This window comes from Microtus pennsylvanicus, chromosome 2 (genome assembly GCF_037038515.1).
Source record: "Microtus pennsylvanicus isolate mMicPen1 chromosome 2, mMicPen1.hap1, whole genome shotgun sequence".
NCBI lineage: Eukaryota > Metazoa > Chordata > Mammalia > Rodentia > Cricetidae > Microtus > Microtus pennsylvanicus.
In genome coordinates this window covers 131,785,540-131,807,921 of record NC_134580.1, presented here as the reverse complement: position 1 = coordinate 131,807,921, position 22,382 = coordinate 131,785,540, and the positions used below count along the sequence as shown (strand labels likewise).

The window sequence follows — 22,382 nt, the reverse complement described above, 5'->3', positions numbered from 1 at the left end:
ACTAAATCAGCTGCTCTTACGACCCTACCTTCTGGAGCCATCTGTGCTGGACAAGGCTACCCTTCCCACTGGTGTCTCTGGAAGCCCAAGACCCAGGCTCTGGCACAGAGAAGACACACTCTGGTGGCTGTGTTGGCCTAATGCTCTGGACTGGGATATGGCTGCTGTCACCTTGGCCCCAAGCAGATCTCAGGGCTTAGAGCGAGGTTAATGAAGCCAAGGCCCGGGACCTGCTCTATTCCAGGAACGTCTGTCATCTCTCCTAAGGCCAGAGGCAGCATCTTGAACTTGGTATATTGCTTAGTCAATGGGTATCAGGCATTAAAAATGGACCTGATATCCAAGGCTGGTTGTATAGGCCTATAGCTTCACACTAAGAAAGCTCGGGCAGGAGGGTCAGAAGTTCAAAGCCAGGCCAGGAAAATTAATAAGACTGTCTCAAAATTTCTTGAAAAGTGACGCTGGGAAGATGGCTCAGTGGTTAAGAGCACATACTGCTTTTCCATAGGACCTGTGTTCTGTTCCCATAGGCCAGCAGAATGGTTCACAACTGCCTGAAATACTAGCTCCAGGAGATCTGAAACCCACTTCTGGCCTCTACATACAAGGCATACCTTCACACAGACATGTACACATAAATAAAAATAAATATTAAAATTTTTAAATAAAAAGAGGGACAGAGACACCGCTTATGCAGAAGGCTTGTCTAGCACTCACAAGGCCCTAGATTCAAGTCCCAGGACCCCCAACAAAAGAAAAAAGAAAAAGAAGTAAGGAACCTAGAGGGAGGGCAAGGGCAGCTTAGCCGTCCCACCCTCTGCAGAATAACTCCACGCCTGTGTCTTACTTTGGGAGTAAGTCCCATGATGTGACGGGCGCCAGAGCAGGATAGCATGTAACGAGCCCGTGTCTTTGACAGGATTAAAGAGAGGGGCTTCTCCTTGCTCTGCTTTCCAGAGGCAGGATGGGCCCAGCAAGCTCCCACCCTGAAGGATGCTGTCCCTACCTCAGGCCCCTTGAACCTGGGTGGTCCATGTGCAGCCCGGCAGCCCAGGAGGCCTCCACTGGACTCACGTGCCTCCTTTCACCTCCACATACCTCTCCTGCACAGAGGACACCAAACTCCCCCCTCCCAGCCTCTCTTCCTTCCTTCCTAACACCACAAACCAGCGCTCTGTGCAGAATATCAGACCCCGTGTGCCTGGTCTTCTGGCCCACAGAGAGTCCCCTCTGAGATTAGAAAAAGCTTGTGTTCACTGTCAAGATTTAAAATGTGTGGTTTTTCAAACACAAACATCTAAATATCTAACTTCACTTAACTTTCAGGTCCAATTCCCACAGGCCAGTGACTCTCAGAGTGTGTCAAAAATCATTTTAATTATTAAAAATATATTGGCAGAGAGAGAGAGAGAGAGCATGTGAGAGAGAGCGAGAGGGTGAGGTGGGTAACGATGCCAGGACATGTATGTAAAAGTCAGAGGACAACTTGGGGGAACTGTTTTCCTTCTATCTTTACATGGGTTCCAGGGGTTGAACTCAAGAGCCAGACTTGTACAGCAAGAGCCTTTACATGATAATCCGTATTGCCAGACCACAGCCATTTTAGGTACATCTGACACCCGCGGACCCTCTGACGCCTTCTCCAGGGTTAAAGTCGGCTGCATTTGGGTCCTGCTGTCCTCATAGTCTCTACTGTCTTGAGACAGTCTCTCTGGGAACGGCATTTGCCACTCCCACCATAGTCTCTGTCTCCCAGGGCCAGCATGCCCGGCTCCACTCACTGTTCCTCTCTTTGTGGTTCTTACCTTGTGATGTCTTCTGTCAGCTGGGCCGGGTCAGGAGGGTAGAACTTGACTGTGAAGGCAAAATTCCAGGGGCTGCCTAAGAGGAAAATGCAGGAAAGGTCAGAGAGGCCCCGTCATTCCGGTGTCTGTCTAGGATGCGCCAGCCTGTGAGCACCTTCACGGGTTTCCCTCTCTAGGACAAGCCAATCCCGGAACATCATTTCCATTTGATGGATAAGGAAACTGATGCCCAGGCTAACAGACTTGTGAGGAGGCCCGCGAGGTGCCTGCCATGAAAGCCTAAGGACCTGAGTTCAAACCCTAAAACTCACAGGGCAAGGAGAGACTGTTGAGAGTTGTCCTGTGACCTCTGACCTCCATATGTGTGGCACGCCTCCTCTCTCTCTCTCTCTCTCTCTCTCTCTCTCTCTCTCTCACACACACACACACACACACACTCACACAAATAATAAAATACATTTCTTGAGAGAGTTGTGAGGTAACAATGGAAAAGAAGATAAAAGAAAGAAAAGTAACCCTGCACACCACACATATGCACCGAATTGCTTCACTAAACTATGATTTTGAGAACATGGAGGCCCAGGCAACAAAAATGACCAGCTTTCCCCACAGGCATAGGAGTTTAATTTCATAATCCACCCTGAGAGTGAGGTTTTTATTGATTGGTTGGTTGGTTTTGTTGTTGTGGTTTTGGTTTGTTTTTGTTTTTGCAGCACTCACAATCAAACCCAGGGCCATGAACATACCAGGCAAGCGCTCTGCCAGTGAGCTACCTTCCCAACCGAGTTTCCTTTCCATAGACAAACATTTTAAGGATCAATCAACTACTTGGTAACAGAGAACACATTTCTAGTCATCTGACCCCAGAGCCCAGGCTAATCACAAAGACCCGTTAGAAAGCAGCAAGGTACACAAGGAGGAAAGCAGTGCCAGCAAACAGTGCTCAAAGCTGGTGCATGCGGGGTGCAGGGGCCAGGCACTGTGTGAGTGTCACATCTATGACAGATACCCCATTTCACCCTCTCAGCGATCCCAAATCTGTGTTATCATGACCCCACTTTGCAGGGAAGAAACTGAGGTACGGAACAGTTACTAAATAGAAGAATTAGGACTCGACCCAAATCCAAGCTGCGTCCAGAAGAAAACAGCCCCTGTATCTGGCGATGTCTAAGGGTGTGTCACTTTGCCGTCACTCCCAGCTCGTGAGGCAGGGACGGCTGGTCCACTTGCCAAGAAGAATCAGAGACTCAGAGGACCTGTTCAAGGTGTCTTAGGCGACAGGCAGGCTTGAGGGGAGGGATACCTTTCTCAGAAGCCCAGGATATTAAGGGCTCATGAAGCCACCATCAAGGGTGAGGAGATGTGACCAACAACAGCAAGGAGGCAAAACTTCTCTCTTGCAGTCCAAAGGACAGGACTGGCATTTCAGAGACTGGACAAAGGCAAAGCTCTAATAGAGAAGGGGCATGTATGCGGGCATGCAGGGGTGTGTGTGTGTGTGTGTGTGTGTGTGTGTGTTCCCCTTGTTCACATACATGTGGAGGCCAGAGGTTGACGTCTTCCGCTAATGCTATCTACCTTATTATTATTACTATTATTTTTGTCATTATTATCATTATTATTATTATTGTTTTGTTTTGGTTTTTTTGAGACATGATTTCTCTGCGTAGATCCAGCTGTTCTGGAACTCACTCCATAGACCAGGCTGGCCTCGAACTCACAGAGATTTTCCTGCCTCTGCCTCCCAAGTGCTAGAATTAAAGGTGTGCACCACCATGGCCCAGCTAATATTATTATTTTTAAAGATTTGTTTTTATTTTACACATGTAAGAGTTTTGCCTATGTATTAAGCACACCATATGCATGCCGTGTCTATACAGGCCAGAAGAGGGTATCAGACTCCCCTGGAACTGGAGCTACAGATGGTAGGTACTGGGAATCAACCCCAGGTCCTCTGAGAGAGCAGCAACTGCTTTTAATCACCAAGCCATGTCTTCGGCCCCACTTAGGTTTAATAATTTTATACATAATACTGTGTATCCTGATCACATCCTAACAATTTCATACATACATACCATGTATCCCGATCACATCCTGACAATTTCATACATACACATACTGTGTATCCTGATCACATCCTAACAATTTCATACATACACATACTGTGTGTCCTGATCACATCCTAACAATTTCATACATACATACCATGTATTCCGATCACATCCTGACAATTTCATACATACATACACATACTGTGTATGCTGATCACATCCTAACAATTTCATACATACATACTGTGTATCCTGATTACATCCTGACAATTTCATACATACATACCATGTATCCCGATCACATCCTGACAATTTCTTTTTTTTTAAACGTATTTATTTATTTATTATGTATACAATATTCTGTCTGTCTGTATGCCTGCAGGTCAGAAGAGGGCACCAGACCCCATTACAGATGGTTGTGAGCCACCATGTGGTTGCTGGGAATTGAACTCAGGACCTTTGGAAGAGCAGGCAATACTCTTAACCTCTGAGCCATCTCTCCAGCCCACATCCTGACAATTTCATACACACACATACTGTGTATCCTGATTACATCCTGACAATTTCATACATACATACCATGTATTCCGATCACATCCTGACAATTTCATACACACACATACTGTGTGTCCCGATTACATCCTGACAATTTCATACATACATACACATACTGTGTATGCTGATCACATCCTGACAATTTCATACATACTACACATACTGTGTATGCTGATCACATCCTGACAATTTCATACATACATACCATGTATCCTGATCACATCCTGACAATTTCATACATACATACCATGTATCCCGATTACATCCTGACAATTTCATACATACATACCATGTATCCCGATTACATCCTGACAATTTCATACATACATACCATGTATTCCGATCACATCCTGACAATTTCATACATACATACCATGTATTCCGGTCACGTCCTGACAATTTCATACATACATACCATGTATCCTGATTACATCCTGACAATTTCATACGTACATACCATGTATCCCGATCACATCCTGACTATTTCATACGTACATATCGTGTATCCTGATCATATCCATGCCCATTCCCCCGACACCCCGACATGCCTCCTTCCCACCTGCGTGTCCTCCCTTTTTTCTTCAGTACACCCTGAGTCCAGTTAGTGCTCCCTAACACTGCACAAGTGCTGGGTCATCCACGTTCACCTAACTTTCTGAGACTAGTTTCTCACTGAACTTGGAGCTTGCCAATGTGGCTAGACTGTGGACAGCGAGCCCCTAGAATTCGCCTGGTTGCCCACGCGTGCTGCTCTGCTGGCTGACATCGGCGCTGAGAATCTGCACTCAGGTCCTCAGGCTTAGGCAGCAAGCACCTTCTCTCCTGAGCCAACTTCCCAGTTCTCTAGAGGAGGCTCTTCCTGGGATCAAGGCTACACCATGGCCTGAACTGTCACAGGAACAACAGTCCACATGTCAAGCCAGGTGAGCAGGGTCTCCAGGATTGCTCTGGGGAAGACCCTAGGGCCCGGCCATTTGGCCTGGCTGTCTCTTTTCCAGGCTACTGGTTCTTATTAAATTCTTCAACTTGGCTATCTGAACCAATTCTCCCCAAGGCATGAAAGGCTGGCTTCCCAGCTGGGCAGGCACAATTAGAAGGCAGCCTAAAATTCAACCCCAGAACCCTGCTGACCCACAGAAGTATGCTCTGCCTATGTGCCTGCTTCTTTGTCTCCAACCGTCAGGAACCTACTGGAAAATCTCCTCAAGCCCCCTCCTGTAGAGTCAGCTGGCTTCCCTGGGCCAGCTGCCTGCTGTCATGGCAACAGACTCAGCTACAGCTTCCCAGCCAGGGGGCCACGGAGTCCAACCCTGAGGAGCCCAAGCATATCCAGGATGGGTGGGGCCTGGGGTAGAGGCAGAGATGCTCTCTGTCTCCTACAGACCTGTTTGTGGAGGCTACCAACCTCCTCCTTCCGCTATCTGAGAGCTTTCTCATCCCTCTCCGTCAAGCTGCTTCTCTCTGGGCCAGAAAAGACAGGTTGCTGACCTGCTCATCTGCCTCCTCCCCGGGCACTGAGGAGAATAAGACAAAGGCCAGGGCTCAAGACTGGCTCGGCCAGCACTTGGCTCTGTAGGTTTCTGTAAGTGGCTGCCACTCTCCAGGCCTGAGTTACGGGTTGCTAGCTACACCACTCTTGGACAGAAGGCTAGCTCTTTCTGGGTCATGGGTTTATCCCCTTGTCCTCTGCAGAGCTGATCTCCTGAATGCATTTGCAGTTTCTTTACTAATTTGCGATGTACTGTCGTTTCTGTTGTCTGGGCCTCAGACTCGCTACCTATAAAATAATGTCAACATCATTCCTAGCCTGCCTTCTCTAAGACCTGCCATGTATAGCGAAGCAGTATGGGATCCAGAAGCACATTCCAAAGCAGATGGGAGCACTAGAGTCAGGCCCTGCCCGCCCATCCACACACACCAGCCATGAGCAAGTACTCACTCCGGATCTGCTTCTTGATTTCCTTGGAGGGGTCCAGCCAATTCTGGAAGAGAATTAAGATTCATCCTTTAGAAGGAAGATGACGGAGTAGGCAGAGTGGGACTGGGAGAGACAGATGACTACCCGGAAGTGGCCTGCCACAGACTCTCATGGGAAACATTCTTTCCTGGATCGATTTACTTGGCACTAGAGAGTGAGGCCTGAATCCCCGGTGGGGTTCAGTTATGGCATCGGGGCTGGTATTGCCTTGAGATGGCCACAGTGGCCAGCTACTACAGCTATAGCTAGAAGGAAAGTGAGCCACCTGTCCTCACACCTGGGGCAAGGAGGCATTGATTGAGGACTGTTCTGTTCCCTGGGGAACTCACAGAGCCACATCATAGTTCTCCAGGGACCAGTCTGTGAGTATCTTAGGAAAGACTGGGGGCAGGGAGCTGGGTCAGAGAAGTGCGAGTAGCCAGGGCTGCTGGTGCAGAAACAGAGGATGCCTACTGAAGGTCTGGGGGACTGCCTCCCTGCCCACCGCCAGGTACCTTCTGGCTGTCAGCATCACAGAAGGTAAGACCGAAGTAGTCCTTCTCCAGGAGGTTGAGGTGTTCACAGACCAGGTCAAACAGCACCTGGCCCCGGCCGTGCTTCTGAGGAAGAGAGACAAGGCTACCGTAAGGCTGGTGCCCCTGCAGGTGGGGCAGGGAGCTGACCCAGCTTCCCCTGGATGAACACAGAGCCCCCATGAGCCTCCCTGTGGCTGGGCAGGACCTCAGCACTCTGCCACCTGGCACCACTCTCCGCGTCTCTAAAGCCCACCTCATCTAGGTCTCCCTCACGAGCCCTGTCAAGGTCTTCCTAGACCACGGATCCACTTGGGAGCATGTTGGAGATTTCCCCTTGACAGAAATCAAGAGAAGCCAAAAGCCAAAGTCCTAAGGGTTGGGGGTGTGAGGAAAAGAAGATGCCCTCAACAGATTGTGTGTGTGTGTGTGCGCGCGCGCACGCGCGCGCGCCTGTGTGCATGTAGGAGATAACCTGGAATTCAGAATCATACGGGGACTATCCTTCTGTGGTCAGCCCTACATATCAGCCCTTAAATGGTGACATTCTTACCAAGGCACAGCTACCCTGAGACACCTTTCCTGGTGCCAGTCTGTGTTGGGTCTTAATTTAGATTGCAATAGTGATGACCCTTTCTGGACCTCGGTGTCACCATCTGTACAAGGGAGTGCCAGGCCAAGCCACCCCTCCGGACATCGCAGTTGGTCCTCCTCTGGGTTGGCTTGGACTCAGGACATGCAGGAGCTAGCCTGGCACTGAGGCCAGTGGGCCTGGGGCGGGGCATATGGCGCTGGGTGCTCCCTACCTCCACCTCACACTCGTACTCAGAGGCATCGAGCAGAGTGACGTGGCAGATGGCACTCTTGAACTTCTTGGCAATCTTCTGGGGTGACTTCTGGGCCTTACTAGGCGTGGTCCTCTCCGACAGGCCATCGGCCTCACTGTAGTCCTTGTCCTCCATCTCTAGGCTCTGTGGGGCCCACAGAGAAAGAAGTAAACGAACTTGAAACAATAAGAAGTGACTGGGTGGCTGAGGCCAAGGTGCACCCTAGAATAAGACGTGATACCTTCCAAGACCTTCAGGGTGGCTGCGGGCTATGGTTGGTGGATATAGGTAGTGATTTTTGTTTTGTTTTGTTTTGTTTTTCAAGACAGGGTTTCTCCTTGGAACAGCACTGGCTGTCCTGAACCTCACTTTGTAGACCAGGCTGGCCTCAGATTCACAGAAATCCTCCTGCCTCTGCTTCCCAAGTCCTGGGATTAAAGGCGTACGCCACCACCACCCAGCATGGGTAGAAATTTGATATCTTCATGGGAGCTGAGGGGGCTGTGTCTTCCTACAGACTACTGCTACCGTGGACAGGCTCTGCAGACAGGAGCAGCGCAGTGAACTAAACTCACCACCAAGCTGGCCTGCCTCTCTCCCTAGAGCAGTGCTTGACTCATCAGGGCATCTGACTGTGCTCTCCCAGCTTCCCCGTCACAAGGTCTAGCATGAGGCTTACAGCTATGGGGATCACAGTGAAAGGAAGAGTTGGTTCCCTCCAGAGTGTGGGCAAGTCCGCACCTCTCTGGGCCTGTCATGACCCAGGGAGGCATAAATGGAGGGCTCAATAGCCTTTAGTCTCCTGTAGTTTTCCGGGGATGAGTTCTGTTAGGGTCTCGCCAGGTTGGCCACGATTAAGTAAAAAGGTCAGAGACTACAGTAGATAGGACTGTTTCTGGAATCAGTTCTGGGTCTGACCTCCACCTCTGAAGCTGTATTACTATGTGACTTTGGGGATCTGGGTACACTGAGTCATAGATCCTCTCAGCATAAAATGGGGGGGGGGGATGACAGCTCCCCTCTGCAGACAGGGGAATTAAGTATAAAATGACCGTCGTGCCCCCTGCCCAGAGTTCAGCACGTAACAAGTCATGAATGCATCTAAATCTCCTTTTTCCTTTCTTGCTGAGAAAATACTAGGGCCCTAAGAACTAGACCAGGAGGACTAGTGGGGCAGGAGGAGAGACAGCCCGGATCCCAGTACACACCTGTTCAGCAGGCCTCGTGTCCTGCTGGGGCAGAAGCTTCTCATTGGAGTTGGCCTCTGGGTGGCTGTGGCCTGTGGGGGTCACCGGGGTGGTCACAGCTGCAGCAGCCTCAGGCTGCTGTGGAGTCTCCTCCTGAGCCTTCTTCACCTCAGAATCAGGGCCTGTCTCTGTTGTCATGGTGACCAGCACGCCTGCATTGGAATGAAGGCGAGCATGTGATGGGGTAGGGGGAGATGATACCATGACAGCGAGGAGGCAGGAACCGCACGCAGTGAGGGCCAGATGGAGACAAATGGACAAAGAACCAGAGAGAAGAGAGTGGGGGTGGGGGCGGGGCAAAGGGACAGGGAGGCACGAGACGGCGAGGGGTTAGTGGCTCCAGAGGAAGTCTTAGGCTTCCTTTCCTCTGTTACATAGAAATCCAGAGTTCTTGGTCCAGACCTGGGATCTTGACCCTTTCTAAGGATGATGAGGGTCTCTCTAGGGCACTTTGCTCTGCACGGGGTACCAGCAAGGCCCTGGCCAGGCTGACTCTCCCCCTACACCTGGCCCACGAGCACATGACAGCCCCTTAGTTAATGTAGGGCGCACCAAGTGCAAACTGAGAAAACCCCGGTTTCCAGACCTGTGCATGTGAGTTTAAGCAACTCCCTTCACTTCCCAAGCTGCACACACGCGCGCGCGCGCGCACACACACACACACACACACACACGCACGCGCACACACACACACACACCAGCCCCAGATTCACAGGATGCCGTCAAGGTGGGGGTCCCGTGGATGAGAACAGGTAGACACTACCAGAAAACACACGTGCTGCCCACGGAATGCTCAGGGTAGCAGGGCTCAGCCTGTATGCAGCAAACATGTCACCTCGCCTCTCTGGGACTCACCCATAAACGGAGGGACTTGGGGGAATATCTCTGGGACAGGCTGTCCTTAACAGTTTCCTCTTTGAAACATTAGATGAGACGCCAGAGAAAAGCAAGGAGCAGCTGCCCAGCCGTCCTGCTGGAATTAGCCAGATCCTAACAGTGCCGCTTTCATGGTTTATTCATCTTGTAAGAGATCATGAAGGATACTTGCCACCGTCAGGAAAGACCTACAGGGATGGGAAGCGTAGGAGCAGAAGCATCGTTTGTGCTCTAGACACTTCGGAATTACTTGGATCTTTTCTTGTTTTTGAGACAAGGTCTCACCATACAGCTCACGCTAGCCTTGAACTCACTACGTAGGCCACGTTGTTCCTATCCATGTTGTTGTTGGTGCATGTGTGCACAAACGTGCATGCACACGTCATGGCATGTGTGTGGAGAACAAATTTTCGGGATCTGACTGTCTCCTTCCATGATGGGTTCTGAGGATCCAACTCAGGTCTTCAGCCGTGTGCTACAAGCACTTTTAGCCACTCAGCCACCTCAACAGCTGAGGCCTTGAACTCTGACCCTTCTGTTTCAGCCTACCCAACGATAGGACTACAGGGGTGTGCCATCACATCCAACACTTGGGTATTTGTAGTAAGCATATTGATGTGTACGTCTGTTTTGTTTTAAAGGCAAAAGCACTCATTCATGACCACAACCAGAATATATGTGTGTGTGATATATACTTGATATATGTAATATACAATATATATTATACATATACATATATGTATATATAATAGAGTAAGAGAAATGATGGATAGGTGCTATTACTCCTTAGTCTAGACCCTTCTCTAAGTTCACTGTATCAGAGTACATGAGAAAGATCCACACAAGACCTGTGGGAAGCTCTCCTCAACCGTCCACCACGAAAGGCCTCAGACGGGTAGGCAAACTGAACACTCTGAACCACGCACATGCTCCGGGATCCTCCAGGACTCACACTGCCATTTATTTATTTACCTCACGTGTGGTGTCCCACCTCAGCCCTTGGGAAGCTGAGGCAGGGGAATTATCACAAGTCTGAGGACAGCCTAGGTTACAAAATGAGACGTGTCTCAAAAAACCAAAACCAAACCACATCAAACAAAACATTTTAATTTATTTACTTACTCAAATTTGTGGATGGGATGGGGGTGGAATCCAGGGCCTCGGACACGCTAGGCAAGCCCCCTGGCCATTATTTTTTATTCTTTGGTACCTCCATGCATTCCCATGGGCACTGGACTAGCCCCACGCAAAGGGCACTAGGCAGACTAGAGTGAGCCTGGGGCCATGAAGAGGCCATGGGGTCCTCCAGCCACAGCCCACACTGAAGTCCTCCTCAGGTAAAGCCAGGGCACAGACAGGAGCTGTGCATGTTCCTGGTGCTGCTGCTGTGCGGCCAGGTGGGAGGAAGAGAGGACTGTGGCCACACTGCAGTCCACTCAGAGGCTCTCTTTCCAGCCATGACCCCCCACCACTCCCGTGAGCTCTGACACAGCAGCTGCTCTGAGGGAGTCCCAGGCCACTCAGGGTCAAACCGAGTCCTGTCTGCTAGCGCAGGACCTTCCCTGGGTAGCCAGTCCTCAGGTCAGGCAGGGTCAATAGGCAAGAACTCTAAATAATTTTGCATAAATGGACCTTGAGAGCTAGTTTGGAGGTTCTAGGAGAAGGTCCTCCTCTTCAACTAACAGCATCAGGAGGGAAGGGGTGCCAAAGGAGCGGTGAGGGAGGAAGGAGACACCCGCCTAACCAGCCACATCAGCCAAATGAATCAGCCCTGGCGAATCAGCCCTGGCAATCAATGGAATGACAGATTCCCTTCATACCCTAATTTTGCATTTTAAAAAATCCTAAGACAGGGGCTGGAAAGTGAGCTTAGTGGTCAAGAGCACTTGCTGTTCAAGTTCCAGCACCCACATCAAGTAGCTCAGAACTGCCTGTAACTCCAGCTGTGGGTTGGGGAGGGATGTCTGACTCCTTCTTACAGTTTCCATCTCACACACCACACACACACACACACACACACGCCTGCGTGTGCACACACACGCCCGTGCATACACACACACACAGGCACGTGCGCGCACACACACACACACACATACACACACAAACAATAAAATAAAATAAATATTTTAAAGTATTTCTAAAAAGCCAAAGACTTAGCCAGGCGGTGGTGGCGCACGCCTTTAATCCCAGCACTTGGGAGGCAGAGGCAGGGGGATCTCTGTGAGTTCGAGGCCAGCCTGGTCTACAGGACAGGCTCCAAAAGCTACGGAGAAACCCTGTCTTGAAAAAAAAAAGCCAAAGACTTATGCAGACATTTTCTGCTGTGACAGGCAGAGTCCATGTGACCCTAGTGTCCAGGCAGCCCCAGGGGTACAACCACTCTTCTCCTGCCTGTGTCCTCTGTTCGGGGCTTCAAACCACGCTTGGAACTTTCCCCCTACCTGAGTCTTCCTGGAAATAGCTAGGAAAGCAATCTTAGGTGAATACCCCAAATTTCACAGCCTCTGGTAGCCAGTGCCATAGGTAGGAGAGACTGGACACCTTTTGAAAACTATGTCACTTCTGTCACACTTGGACTTGAGTGACAGTCACTTCCTCAAACAGTGGGCTTAGCTTCCAGCCTACGCTCTTCCCCATGGTTTGCCTAGCTCTCCAGATCTCCCGGGCACACAACCACCTCTAGCAAAAAGCCCAACAGAACCTCCTCAAAGGAGAAATGGCCCAGGCCTAGGCTGAGCACCAGCTAGGTAAAGAAATGCTGGGGACCCTCAACCCCCATAAAAAAGAAAAAAGATAACTGCCAGTACTCAAAGCCTCAGCCAGGAATAGAAACACTTTCGCTTGCCTGGAATTGCTGCCGCCGGTCCCCTCCCCACCTTCCAGCTGAACTGACAGCTCATCATTCCTTGCATTAAAATTTCAAACTCCTTTATCCCGACTTTCTCATCACATTCGTCTCAGCACACCCAGTGAATCTTCAACTACCTCCTTACATAACACTTCTGCTCGAGGGAAATAAGGAAGTGCATCGCTCTTAAATACCCGCTGAGGTCCATCACCTGGGTGACGTAGCCAGCCCTTCCTCAAGCCTTCTGTCTGGGCTGTGTTCTTTCCTGAACATGGGCTGAACTGCTCCCCCTTCCAGGAACCCTTCCCCAGACATCTCCCCACCAAAAGATCTGCATGCTTTTTTCACCCCTTGGAACACTCTTTTCCCTGCATGCCTTTGGCGAGCATCATCTGCACTGACTGGCTGGTGACTTTCCCCCTTGGCTCTTTCAGGGCTGTGCTGTGTTCACTGTGTTGTTCCTCCCAGGGTCAAGGGTCACACCTACTGGAAACAAGAACTGACGAGTACTCAACAGAGGCTATTGTGGTAACACGTGGTGTTGTCGTGGCGAGAAGAATGGGCCCGTGGAAGACAAGGACTGGATAGAGGTCACCAAAAACAAACAAACAAACAAAAGCCCTGGGATTTCCAGGAAAACACCACATTCTCCAGACATCAGCCATTTATTTATTCTCGTTCCAATCATCACGACACCCTCATTTCTTCATCTATGAGTGGCAATTATTTCTCCTTTGGTGGATGTGTCTCAAGATTGCATATTAAAATTACCTAGACTGCATATTGTACAAATAAACTTATTAAAATACAGAGAATTTTATATTTGAAAACTCAGCACATCGTTTCCAGGGACTTTAAATTTCAGTACAGTTTTTTAGGATTGTTATTTTGTTCCTAAATACTTCAGCAACCTCCTTATCTGTGCCACATCAGGCTGGTTCACTTTCGCCCCCTGAGTGTCCTGATAATTCCTAATTCTTAAAACAAACCTACTCGTCATGCAGTGGTGGCACAAACCTTTAATCCCAGCACTTGGGAGGCAGAGGTAGAACTCACCTCTGTGAGTTCAAGGTCAGTCTGTGAGTTCCAATACAGCCAAGGCTGTTACACAGAGAAACCCTGTCTCAAAAACAAACAAAAACGAAGCACACTCAAGAACACACGCCTCACACTTTGACAACCCTCCTGAGACTAAGGATTTCTTACTCCCAGTTCTGGTCTCCAGTGTGTCTCTTTGGGAAGTCCTAATAGTCTATATTACACTACCAATAAAATGGGAACATAAGACAGGCATTTACTTTCAACTTGTGATGGGTTTGTCAGGACAGAACAACTTGGAAAGTCAACAGTATCTAGAACGGTCATTCAGTGAAGCGTCAGAACAGACTAACATTTTCCTTCTATTTAACTGTGGCTTGCTTGAGACCAGGCTCCTGTCAAACACCTGGCCTCAAGGGATCTTCCTCCCTCATCCTCCCAAGCAGCTGGGACTTCAAGGACCAGTCACCGCGCCCTAGTGTTGATAACATTGCTGATCCTCCTTTTTGCCATTCCCGGGTTTCCCTTCCTTTCTTTTTTTCTTTCTTTTCCTCTGCCTGTCCCCACCTCCTTCTACATCTGGTTGGCCCAAAACTTGCTATGTGGACCAGGCTCGCCTCAAATTCAGAGATCAACCTGTCTTTGCGAGAGGTGGGATGAAGGATGTGAACCACTAAGCTGCCAGGCCTGGCCTAGACCTTTAAAAGATTGCCTTAAAGCTTGAGGCTGGCTAGGTGTGACAGTTCACGCCTGCAATCCTAGCACTCAGGAGGCTGTGGCAGGAGGACTGCTATGAGTTTGAAGCCAGCCTGCATTATGTAGTGGGTATTTAGCAAGATCTGGACTCAAATAAATAAATAGACAAACCTAGAGGCTAAAAATATTTTTTCAGACATACATGGCTTCAGATAACAAGATACAAAGGAGATCAATAAATCCTGTTTAAGCCTATTTTTAAAGTTTATTAATTAAAATAAAAATAACATTTAAAAAATTGCAATAAAAATCTTTCTTTGACAAGCCCAAGGATAACAGCATTGTTTCTCACTAGGCCATAGAAAGAGAGCCAAGAAATGGCTGTGGCTTCTGACACAGCCGGTCTGTCACGTGGACATAGTTCTTGCTCAGGACAGCACAGACTGGGAGAGCTGCTGGGTGGCCAGGCCAGACTGGGCACAGTAAGGGCCCCTGGGGGGAAGCACGTGCCAGTTCCCATGGAGCTCTCTGCTTTGAGAGGATGGTGCTGTCCCAGGAGATGCCTGCAAGGGATTTAGATCCATCAGGGTATGTTTTAGCTTTGCATAAGAGTCTAGGGACCTGGTGATTCAGAATGTGGTCTTGATTCTCAAAGAAGACTTCTAGGGTCGAGGTAGAAGTGGAATTGAAACATTTAGAGAGGTGGAGGCAAGGAGGGCACTTGGGCAGAGACACCGTGTGGGCAAAGGCCCAGTCCTGGATGCTCTGACACCTCAAGAAACTTGCAAAGGGAGCTCCAGACTGCCTGGCAAGAGGGACTGGCTGACCAGAAGAAGAGCAGGAACTAGGACCATGTGGGACACCTTGCAAGAGTCAGAAGTGTCAGGGACTAGTATAGGACAGGATTCCCACCATGGAGCAGCAGTGTGGCCAGGCTCTGGCCAAAGACTTCCCAAGATCCCCAGGCCCCTCATAGCACAACAGTGAACACTCAGAGCTAGAGCGCAGACATGTCTGCCTAGAATAGAGGCAGAAGGAGAATGGTGCCCAAGACAAAGGCCAGCCAGCGGGGCCACACTGGTGACACCAACACATGGGCTGCAAATGCACAGGATTAGAAAAGAGAAAGGTCAGCCAGAATGTGAATGAGAACAGCATCCACGCCACTGCTGTCTGGAGAGGCCCTGTGTGGCCTGGGCCGGGGCTGGCTCAGCAGGATGCCAGCATCCGGAGCTCTGCAATGTTGCAGGACCACTAAGCAGCCTTCAGCCCTCACAGGCTCTAAACTCCGCATCTGAATGGCCTGCAGGGCGCCGGCTCCTCGGCTGAGGCAGCATCCACTTGGCCTGGCACTGTACCCCCTCTTTAAAATGAATCAGCTGGCATCTGGTTAACCTTCTAATCAGGGCTAGCATGTGTGAGCATCTATGAAACTAGTCATCAGTTGGATTTGATCATTTTCTCAATTCCCCTAGCTACTGTTCAGGTCCAAACCTGATTGACACAGGGTCTCACTGCCGTCATTCCTAGAATTTATTCTCCAAGAGCAGTCACAGGAATCCGAAGTCTAGTTAGATACCCTCATTAAAACCTCCAATGGTAGTGGTGATGACACATACCTTTAATCCCAGCCCTTGGGAGACCTAGGCAGATGGATCTCTGTGAGTTCGAGGCCAGCCTAGCGGACATAGTAAGTTCTAGGACAGCCAAGAGAAACCCTGTCTTGAAAAACAAAACAAAACAAAAAAAACCCAAAACAAAACACAACCCCTCCAGTTAGCTATATGGTAGCACAAGTCTGTAATCCTAGCCCTCAGGAGGCTGAGACAGGAGGATCTTAGTTCAAGGCCAGTTTGGGCAACACAGTGAGCCCTTGTTCAACAAATAAAACCAAAACAACTCTAATGACTTCTCATCAAAATAAAAGACACACCCTCCTTGTCAAGCTACACGCCCCGTCTGTGGCTCGTCCCTATCTTTACAGCATTGGCTCCTACCCCTACCAGCTGACTCTGCCTCTTCTACTGCAAGTCTGTCATTCCAGTCTCTGTCTGTCTGTGCTTCCACTGTGCAGGCCTGTCCCTACATAAGGCTTTGTCTTCCTTGTGCATGAACAGGGACTCTGTCCCCTCTCTTGGCAAGACAACTTTCACCTTCTGTACGCTCTTTGTCTGCCTCTCTCCCTGACTTTCATTAGTTACAGCATGCTAACTTGTTTGTGCTTCTGTTATTTTAAATATTTTATTTGTCTGTTTTTTCCAGTGGGTTTTTTTTTGAGACATCATCCCAAACTGAATTTACACTTATTGATTCATTTACTTATTTCTATTTCTCCTCTACAGTATAATCCATAAAGATCTGTCTCATTCAACATCGCCAGGCCTCAGTGCAATTTTTGATATGTAGCTATAAACATTGAGTGAGATATATGGTAAAACAAGTTCAAGACCAGCCTGAGCAACTTTAAGTCCCCATCTGAAAACCAAAGAGAGCCCTGTGTGGGCTCAGGAGGTAGAGGCAGGAGGATAAGGAGTTCAAGGCTGGTCTACACTATATAAGTGAGACTGCCTCCAAACAAAACAACAGGGAAGATTAAAATTGTGCAAAGCTAACATTCATAGTTTGCTGTGTGCCAGGCTTTGATCATGGACTTTGCATAGCTAATCCTTACAATAGCCTGTGACAGGAACTCTTATAATCTCCATTTTCCAAACGGAGAAGTAGAAAAGTGACTTTGCCCAAGATCACACACAGCTGTTAACGGTGCCAGACTCCCCAGGCTGTTCACCTCAGGAGCCTTCACAGCTCCTGGCCAGGCGGCCTCTCCTCTGGTTTATCAGACCTGAAACACGGGATGTTTTATCCAAGCCCCTGCCACTATCCTCCTTCCTGCACTGATGAGAACCCACAGCTGCCAAGACACTGATTTGCGCAAGGACATACGCCGAGCCAGATCCCGGATTTCAAAGGCCTTCCTACTCTACAGGACTTCAGCATCCTCGGGCCAGGGGGGCTCATTTTCTGCTGGCAAAGGGCAGACTTCTCAAGACTGAGAAGCAGATCCCCTGGGAAGAGTGACATTCAGAATCTGGACCAGGGGTTTTCATTTGAAGGCTGCCATTTCCTACCTGATGAGCCCCCAGGCAAGCCATTTCCTCGTTCTGTTTCCACGCGTGCCTCCCACGTCAGAGCAATACCACCGCAGTCCAAGATTACAGAGTCTGAAAGGACTCTGCCATCGGAAAGCTAGAGTACCACCAAACACAGAGGGGAGGGCAGTCATGTGTGTCGGAAAAGAGCATCTTTGTGTGGTTAGGAAAACAGGAGCAGTCACCCACCGGATGGTGAGGCTGTCTCCTCTAAATCCGAACACTTTTGCCTAGGGGATCTGATCCAGGAGAAGCAGCGGTGGAAAGGAGGGGAGGAGAGGGGAGAGGAAGAAAAGATGAGAGATGTGAGGAAGGCTGGAAGGGAGCTGGGAAAGGGGGAAGGATGAAGAAAGGGGGTGGGGAGAGAGACAAGAGACAGCCGAAATACCAAGAGATAACCAGTCATCCAGTCTTCTTTTTTTTTTGAGGAGGCCAAGGAGACACTTCGCTCCCACTCCCTGGCAACAAGGCTTCCTGGGTTCGGGGTCCCATTTGAACCTCCAAATCCATACTACGTATGCATGAAACAGGCGGCTAGCCCACTGCCCTGACCCTCAAGCTCCCATGCCTGCTGATTCTGGGGGTCTGGTGGGAAGGCAGGAGCTACAGTGAGCAAGCTGCCTTCCCTGCTTTCCTCCACTGTGATGGGTGGCGACGAATCTTCAGCCCCCTGCCCTGCTCCAGCCATCATGGAGCTCAGGGGACCCAGAAACCAGTTTCTGTCCTTGCCGGTATGGGTGCCTCGTCAACACTGGGGGTTCCTCAACTCTCCTCTCCTCCTGGTCAGCACCTCCTCGGCTTAAGCATCTAGTGGATTTCTGCTTGATGCTGGTGCATGGGGGGGGGGGGGTTGATGCTGGTGCATGAGGGGGCGGGGGTAGAGGGAGCAGCACAGTCTACACAGCTTAGGTGACACAGAAGGACACCTTCACACCTTCAATAAGTCTCTAACAATCCCTCCTCAATGCCTTGATTTCCCCATTTGTAAATGTGCAGCTGGGTTCAGATCACACTCACGAAGCACTTAGCAATGCCAAGCCCCACGGTTAAGGCCCCAGAGATATTCAACACCTTTACCGCTGCTCAAAGGCCAACCTGTTAACACATGCAGGACTTTTTACTTTTGCCTGTACGCTTCCCTTGTCCCACTGTGGACATGTACTGCTTGTGAAGTCGGAAGAGAAAACATCACAAGTGCACACGTCGGAGGTTTTCTCTCCCTCTGGCAGCAGGGCTCCATCCCACAGGGGTCCCCCCCCACCCCCAGGCTGAGCACGGGCTTCCTCCAGTCACACTGGATGGACGTGAACAAAATGATGGAAGAGTGCAGGCTGTGCTGTCTGAGCCAGGCCCACATGGTCTAAAAAGACCGGAGCCTCCTGCCATCCTTACGGCTGGGTTCTCAGTTCTAAACGCAACATGGGCAGACAACAATTTGTCAAAGGCCTGCAGTACCCACGAGAACTGCATTAAACAAAATCAAACGACACAACGAAGCCACCACCTGCCAGCACGGCTTTTTGTCCCAAAGTTTCACAGGCTACGAAGGAGCCAGACTGATGTGCTGGCGTGGACTGGGGACCACGTGACAGCCTTGATCTGCAGAGTACGGACATCAAAGAAGAGAGCCGTCTCCCGCTTGAACCACACTGACAACTGCAGGAGGCAGCCAAGACCTCCTTAGTCGGCGGGGCTGTCTGAAAGTCTCTCAGGCCTGTACCTCACCTATCCGAGCTGTGCAAGGGCCATGCAGGGTGGACGGTTTACTTCCCAGGCTGGATCAGGTGGCCAAGGTCACACAGCTAGTCAGCTCGAGAACAGCCAGGACTGGACCCAGGACGGCTGGCTCAAAGCCCGGAGCTCCTTCTCCCTCAATCCTGCTACATCCCATGACCTCTAACTTGCTGTACACCACGTAGTCAAAAGTGCTGTTGCTCTGGACAGAGAAATTGAAACAGCAGTTTCAATCTTCCCCCTGCACACACACATGCAGGGCTCTTTATACATAAAGACGGTTTTGTTGATGTATTTGTTTGAGTCAAGGTCTCTGAAGCTGAGATTTTCCTTGACCTTCAAATCATCCTGCCTCAGCCTCCTGGGAGCTAGGATTATCTTCGTGCCCCATTACAATATTCTTTCAGAATTATCATTTTGCTTGGATCTTACCAATGAGAGGTGATTGGTTGAGGAGGCACAGACTCAAAAACGAAGCCAGAACTGGGGTTGCAATCCCATAGGTCCAGTGACCTCGGACACATTATTTAGCTTCTCTGAAAAACAGTGTGAGCAGGTAAAATGGAAAGGGCACCCTGATACATCAAAGGCATTTGATACGTTGTGAGAACAGAACATCCTGAAGTCCACACGGCCCAAGCTCACCTTGGCACAGTATTCAACACACAGCAGATACAAGCTGGTGGCAATGGTGGCTATGATCAGAAAGGCATCCCTACAAGCAGATGGACAAACACGGGTCCAGAGAAGGCAAAAGCTGTTCAAGGACACTGGAGGCACAAGTCGCAGAGAGATCCAAGAGGGCAGCTTGCGGCATCCTAAGAGGAGTTGAGACTGTTGCAAGTGAGGGGCATACTAGATAAGAAAAAGGTGGGGTCTCCCTGGGGCATCGCCCCACTTTGAGGATGACAGGGATGGGTCCTCGGGGGAAGCAGGAAGAGGAAAAAGCGGCAGATCCTCAAGGGAAACCCGTGGCCTCGCAGTTTCCACCTTTTCTCTCTTCCCTTGATTCCTAGAGGCTGTTTAAACACCAACAGAGCTCGCTTGTTGAGAACAGGGTAAAACTAGAAAACAGCTTGGAAGTCCGTCAACGGGAGGCGGGGCAGGTCAGCTGGGACTGATGCATTAAAGTCACCACAAGGTATCACATGTCACTGTGACTGCCATGTCCACAGACAGGAGAAATAAATGGTTAAATTAAAACGCTAATCACAAAGCAGTAATCCTGCTGGGGACCTTATCCCCCCAGCCCCCATATAGAAAATCCGCTTGGAGGATTTGTGTTGCATCTGGCTACTTCTACAGAGTAGGATTATGGCGGGGAAGATGAGAACAAGGTTTTGAATTACTCCAAGTTTTTAGATAGTCTTTTAAACATTGTGCTTATTTATTTGCGTCGGAGGGGGGGGTGTGAGTGTGCATGTCATGGCACACATGTGGAAGTCAGGTAGTGTTTGGAACTGGTTTTTACTAACTTCCATCAAGAGGGTCCTGGGAATCAAACTCATCGGGTTTGGGGACAAACACCTTTCCATAGCTGAGCCACCTCACTGCATCTCTGTAATTAAACTAAGAGGCCAGGCGGCCAGCTTGACTGGAAAAAGCATTTGCGAGCCTGACTTCTAAGCTCCACCCCTGGAACCCATATAGAGATAGAAGGTAAAATTAGGTTGAATCATTAATTTTGTTAACACAGCACAGCCAACCCTCTAAGGTGCTGGAGAACCAGCTCAGAGAGCGAGAGCGCTTGTCACGAGAGCCTAATGACCTGAGTTTGGGTCTCTAGAACCCACGTAAAAAGCCAGACATGGTATTTGAACCTGTAATCCCAATACTTCTGTGAGGTGGGAAGCAGAGACAAGACAACCTCCTGGAAGTTCACAAACCAAGCAGAAGGAAAAGAGACCCTGCCTCAAAACAAGGTGGGGGTTGAGACTTGCCTCCTGTAAACTGTCCTCTGATCTCCACTACTGTGACATTTGTGTGTCTGCCTCACACAAATCTCATGAGAGAGAGCTTTAAAAAAAAAGCTGAGAGAAAACAGTATAAACTAAAGAAAAATTTGTTTGAATCAATCTTATTTGTTTCTCATTGTACTCGTGTGACTCCATTTCTGCTTGACTTCCTCCAGTCTGTGTCTCTAATAATCCACAATCTGGATGTAATCTGGATGCTGGTGGGTCTTGTGGACTTCTCCTGTTTAACATCAATAGCATCATAAACACCTTCACGTTGTGACCTCTTCATCGTAGTCCTTTATTATGGACGAGCTAATGCCTAAGACTTTCTATGCCTTAACTCATGGACTCTAACAGTCTCAGGAGCAGGATGAGCTTGCAGCTGGTAAAAATAGAAATAAGACTTCAGCCCTGTTCTGCGAGAGTCCCAAGTCCTTACACGATATCTTTCCATTCTTTTCCCCTCGCTACTATAGATGGTCCTCAATGGATGGTTTCTTGGCTTTACAGAGAAGTGAAAGCAATATGCCTTTAGTAAAACCATACTTTGAATTTCTATCTTTCCCTGAGCTAGCAAAGCCTTCTGGGAATGCTGGGTGAAACAACAGGGTGTCCCAGCTCCAAGTCAGCTTTAATGATGAGGGTGAACAGCCCGCTCTATGCTATACTGTGCTACTCAACTCGAAGGCTCATTGTATTCAATGAATTCTCAACGTAGGGTTTCTTTTTTCTAGTTACAACGGGTTTATAGGGATGCAGCTCCATGTCAGTCGAGAAGCATATATATTGGGTAGGAAATGAGGAGAATGTGGTAAACAGAGGTGGTAAGGATGTGGCAACTATTGGATCTCACAACTTGCATGACCGGAGCCTTGAGATGGCTCAGAGGGTGAAGGCACTCACCTCCAGGCCTGAGCACCTGAGCTCAATTTCCAAAACCAACATGGTGGAGAGAACCAGTTCTCAAAGGTTATCCTCTGACCTTCACATGAATGCGCACGTGCACACAATAAATAGAGCTTCAAAGATGCCCTAGTTGTTAGAAGCACTGGTTGCTTCCAGAGGACCAGAGTTCAATTCCCAGCCTCCACATGGCAGCCCACAACCA

At 49.3% G+C, this 22,382-nt stretch overlaps 1 protein-coding gene across 20 annotated transcripts in view; it reads right to left on the bottom strand.

Annotated features, from left to right (window-relative positions):
• The window catches only part of Epb41l1 (erythrocyte membrane protein band 4.1 like 1), a 123,846-nt gene that overhangs the window by 41,963 nt on the left and 59,501 nt on the right, over positions 1 to 22,382 (bottom strand). For 8 of the 20 annotated variants that reach the window (XM_075962744.1, XM_075962741.1, XM_075962742.1 and 5 more), the window contains 5 exons: positions 8,937 to 9,127; positions 7,708 to 7,872; positions 6,884 to 6,988; positions 6,351 to 6,393; positions 1,806 to 1,881 (listed from right to left, as the gene is read on the bottom strand). In XM_075962744.1, coding sequence (XP_075818859.1) covers positions 1,806 to 1,881; positions 6,351 to 6,393; positions 6,884 to 6,988; positions 7,708 to 7,872; positions 8,937 to 9,113 — 566 coding nt within the window. In that variant the 5' untranslated portion in view covers positions 9,114 to 9,127. Of the gene's footprint in view, positions 1 to 1,805; positions 1,882 to 6,350; positions 6,394 to 6,883; positions 6,989 to 7,707; positions 7,873 to 8,936; positions 9,128 to 9,830; positions 9,958 to 22,382 lie in introns of those variants that run through there. The other 12 variants (XM_075962748.1, XM_075962746.1, XM_075962738.1 and 9 more) reach the window with 9 other exon arrangements.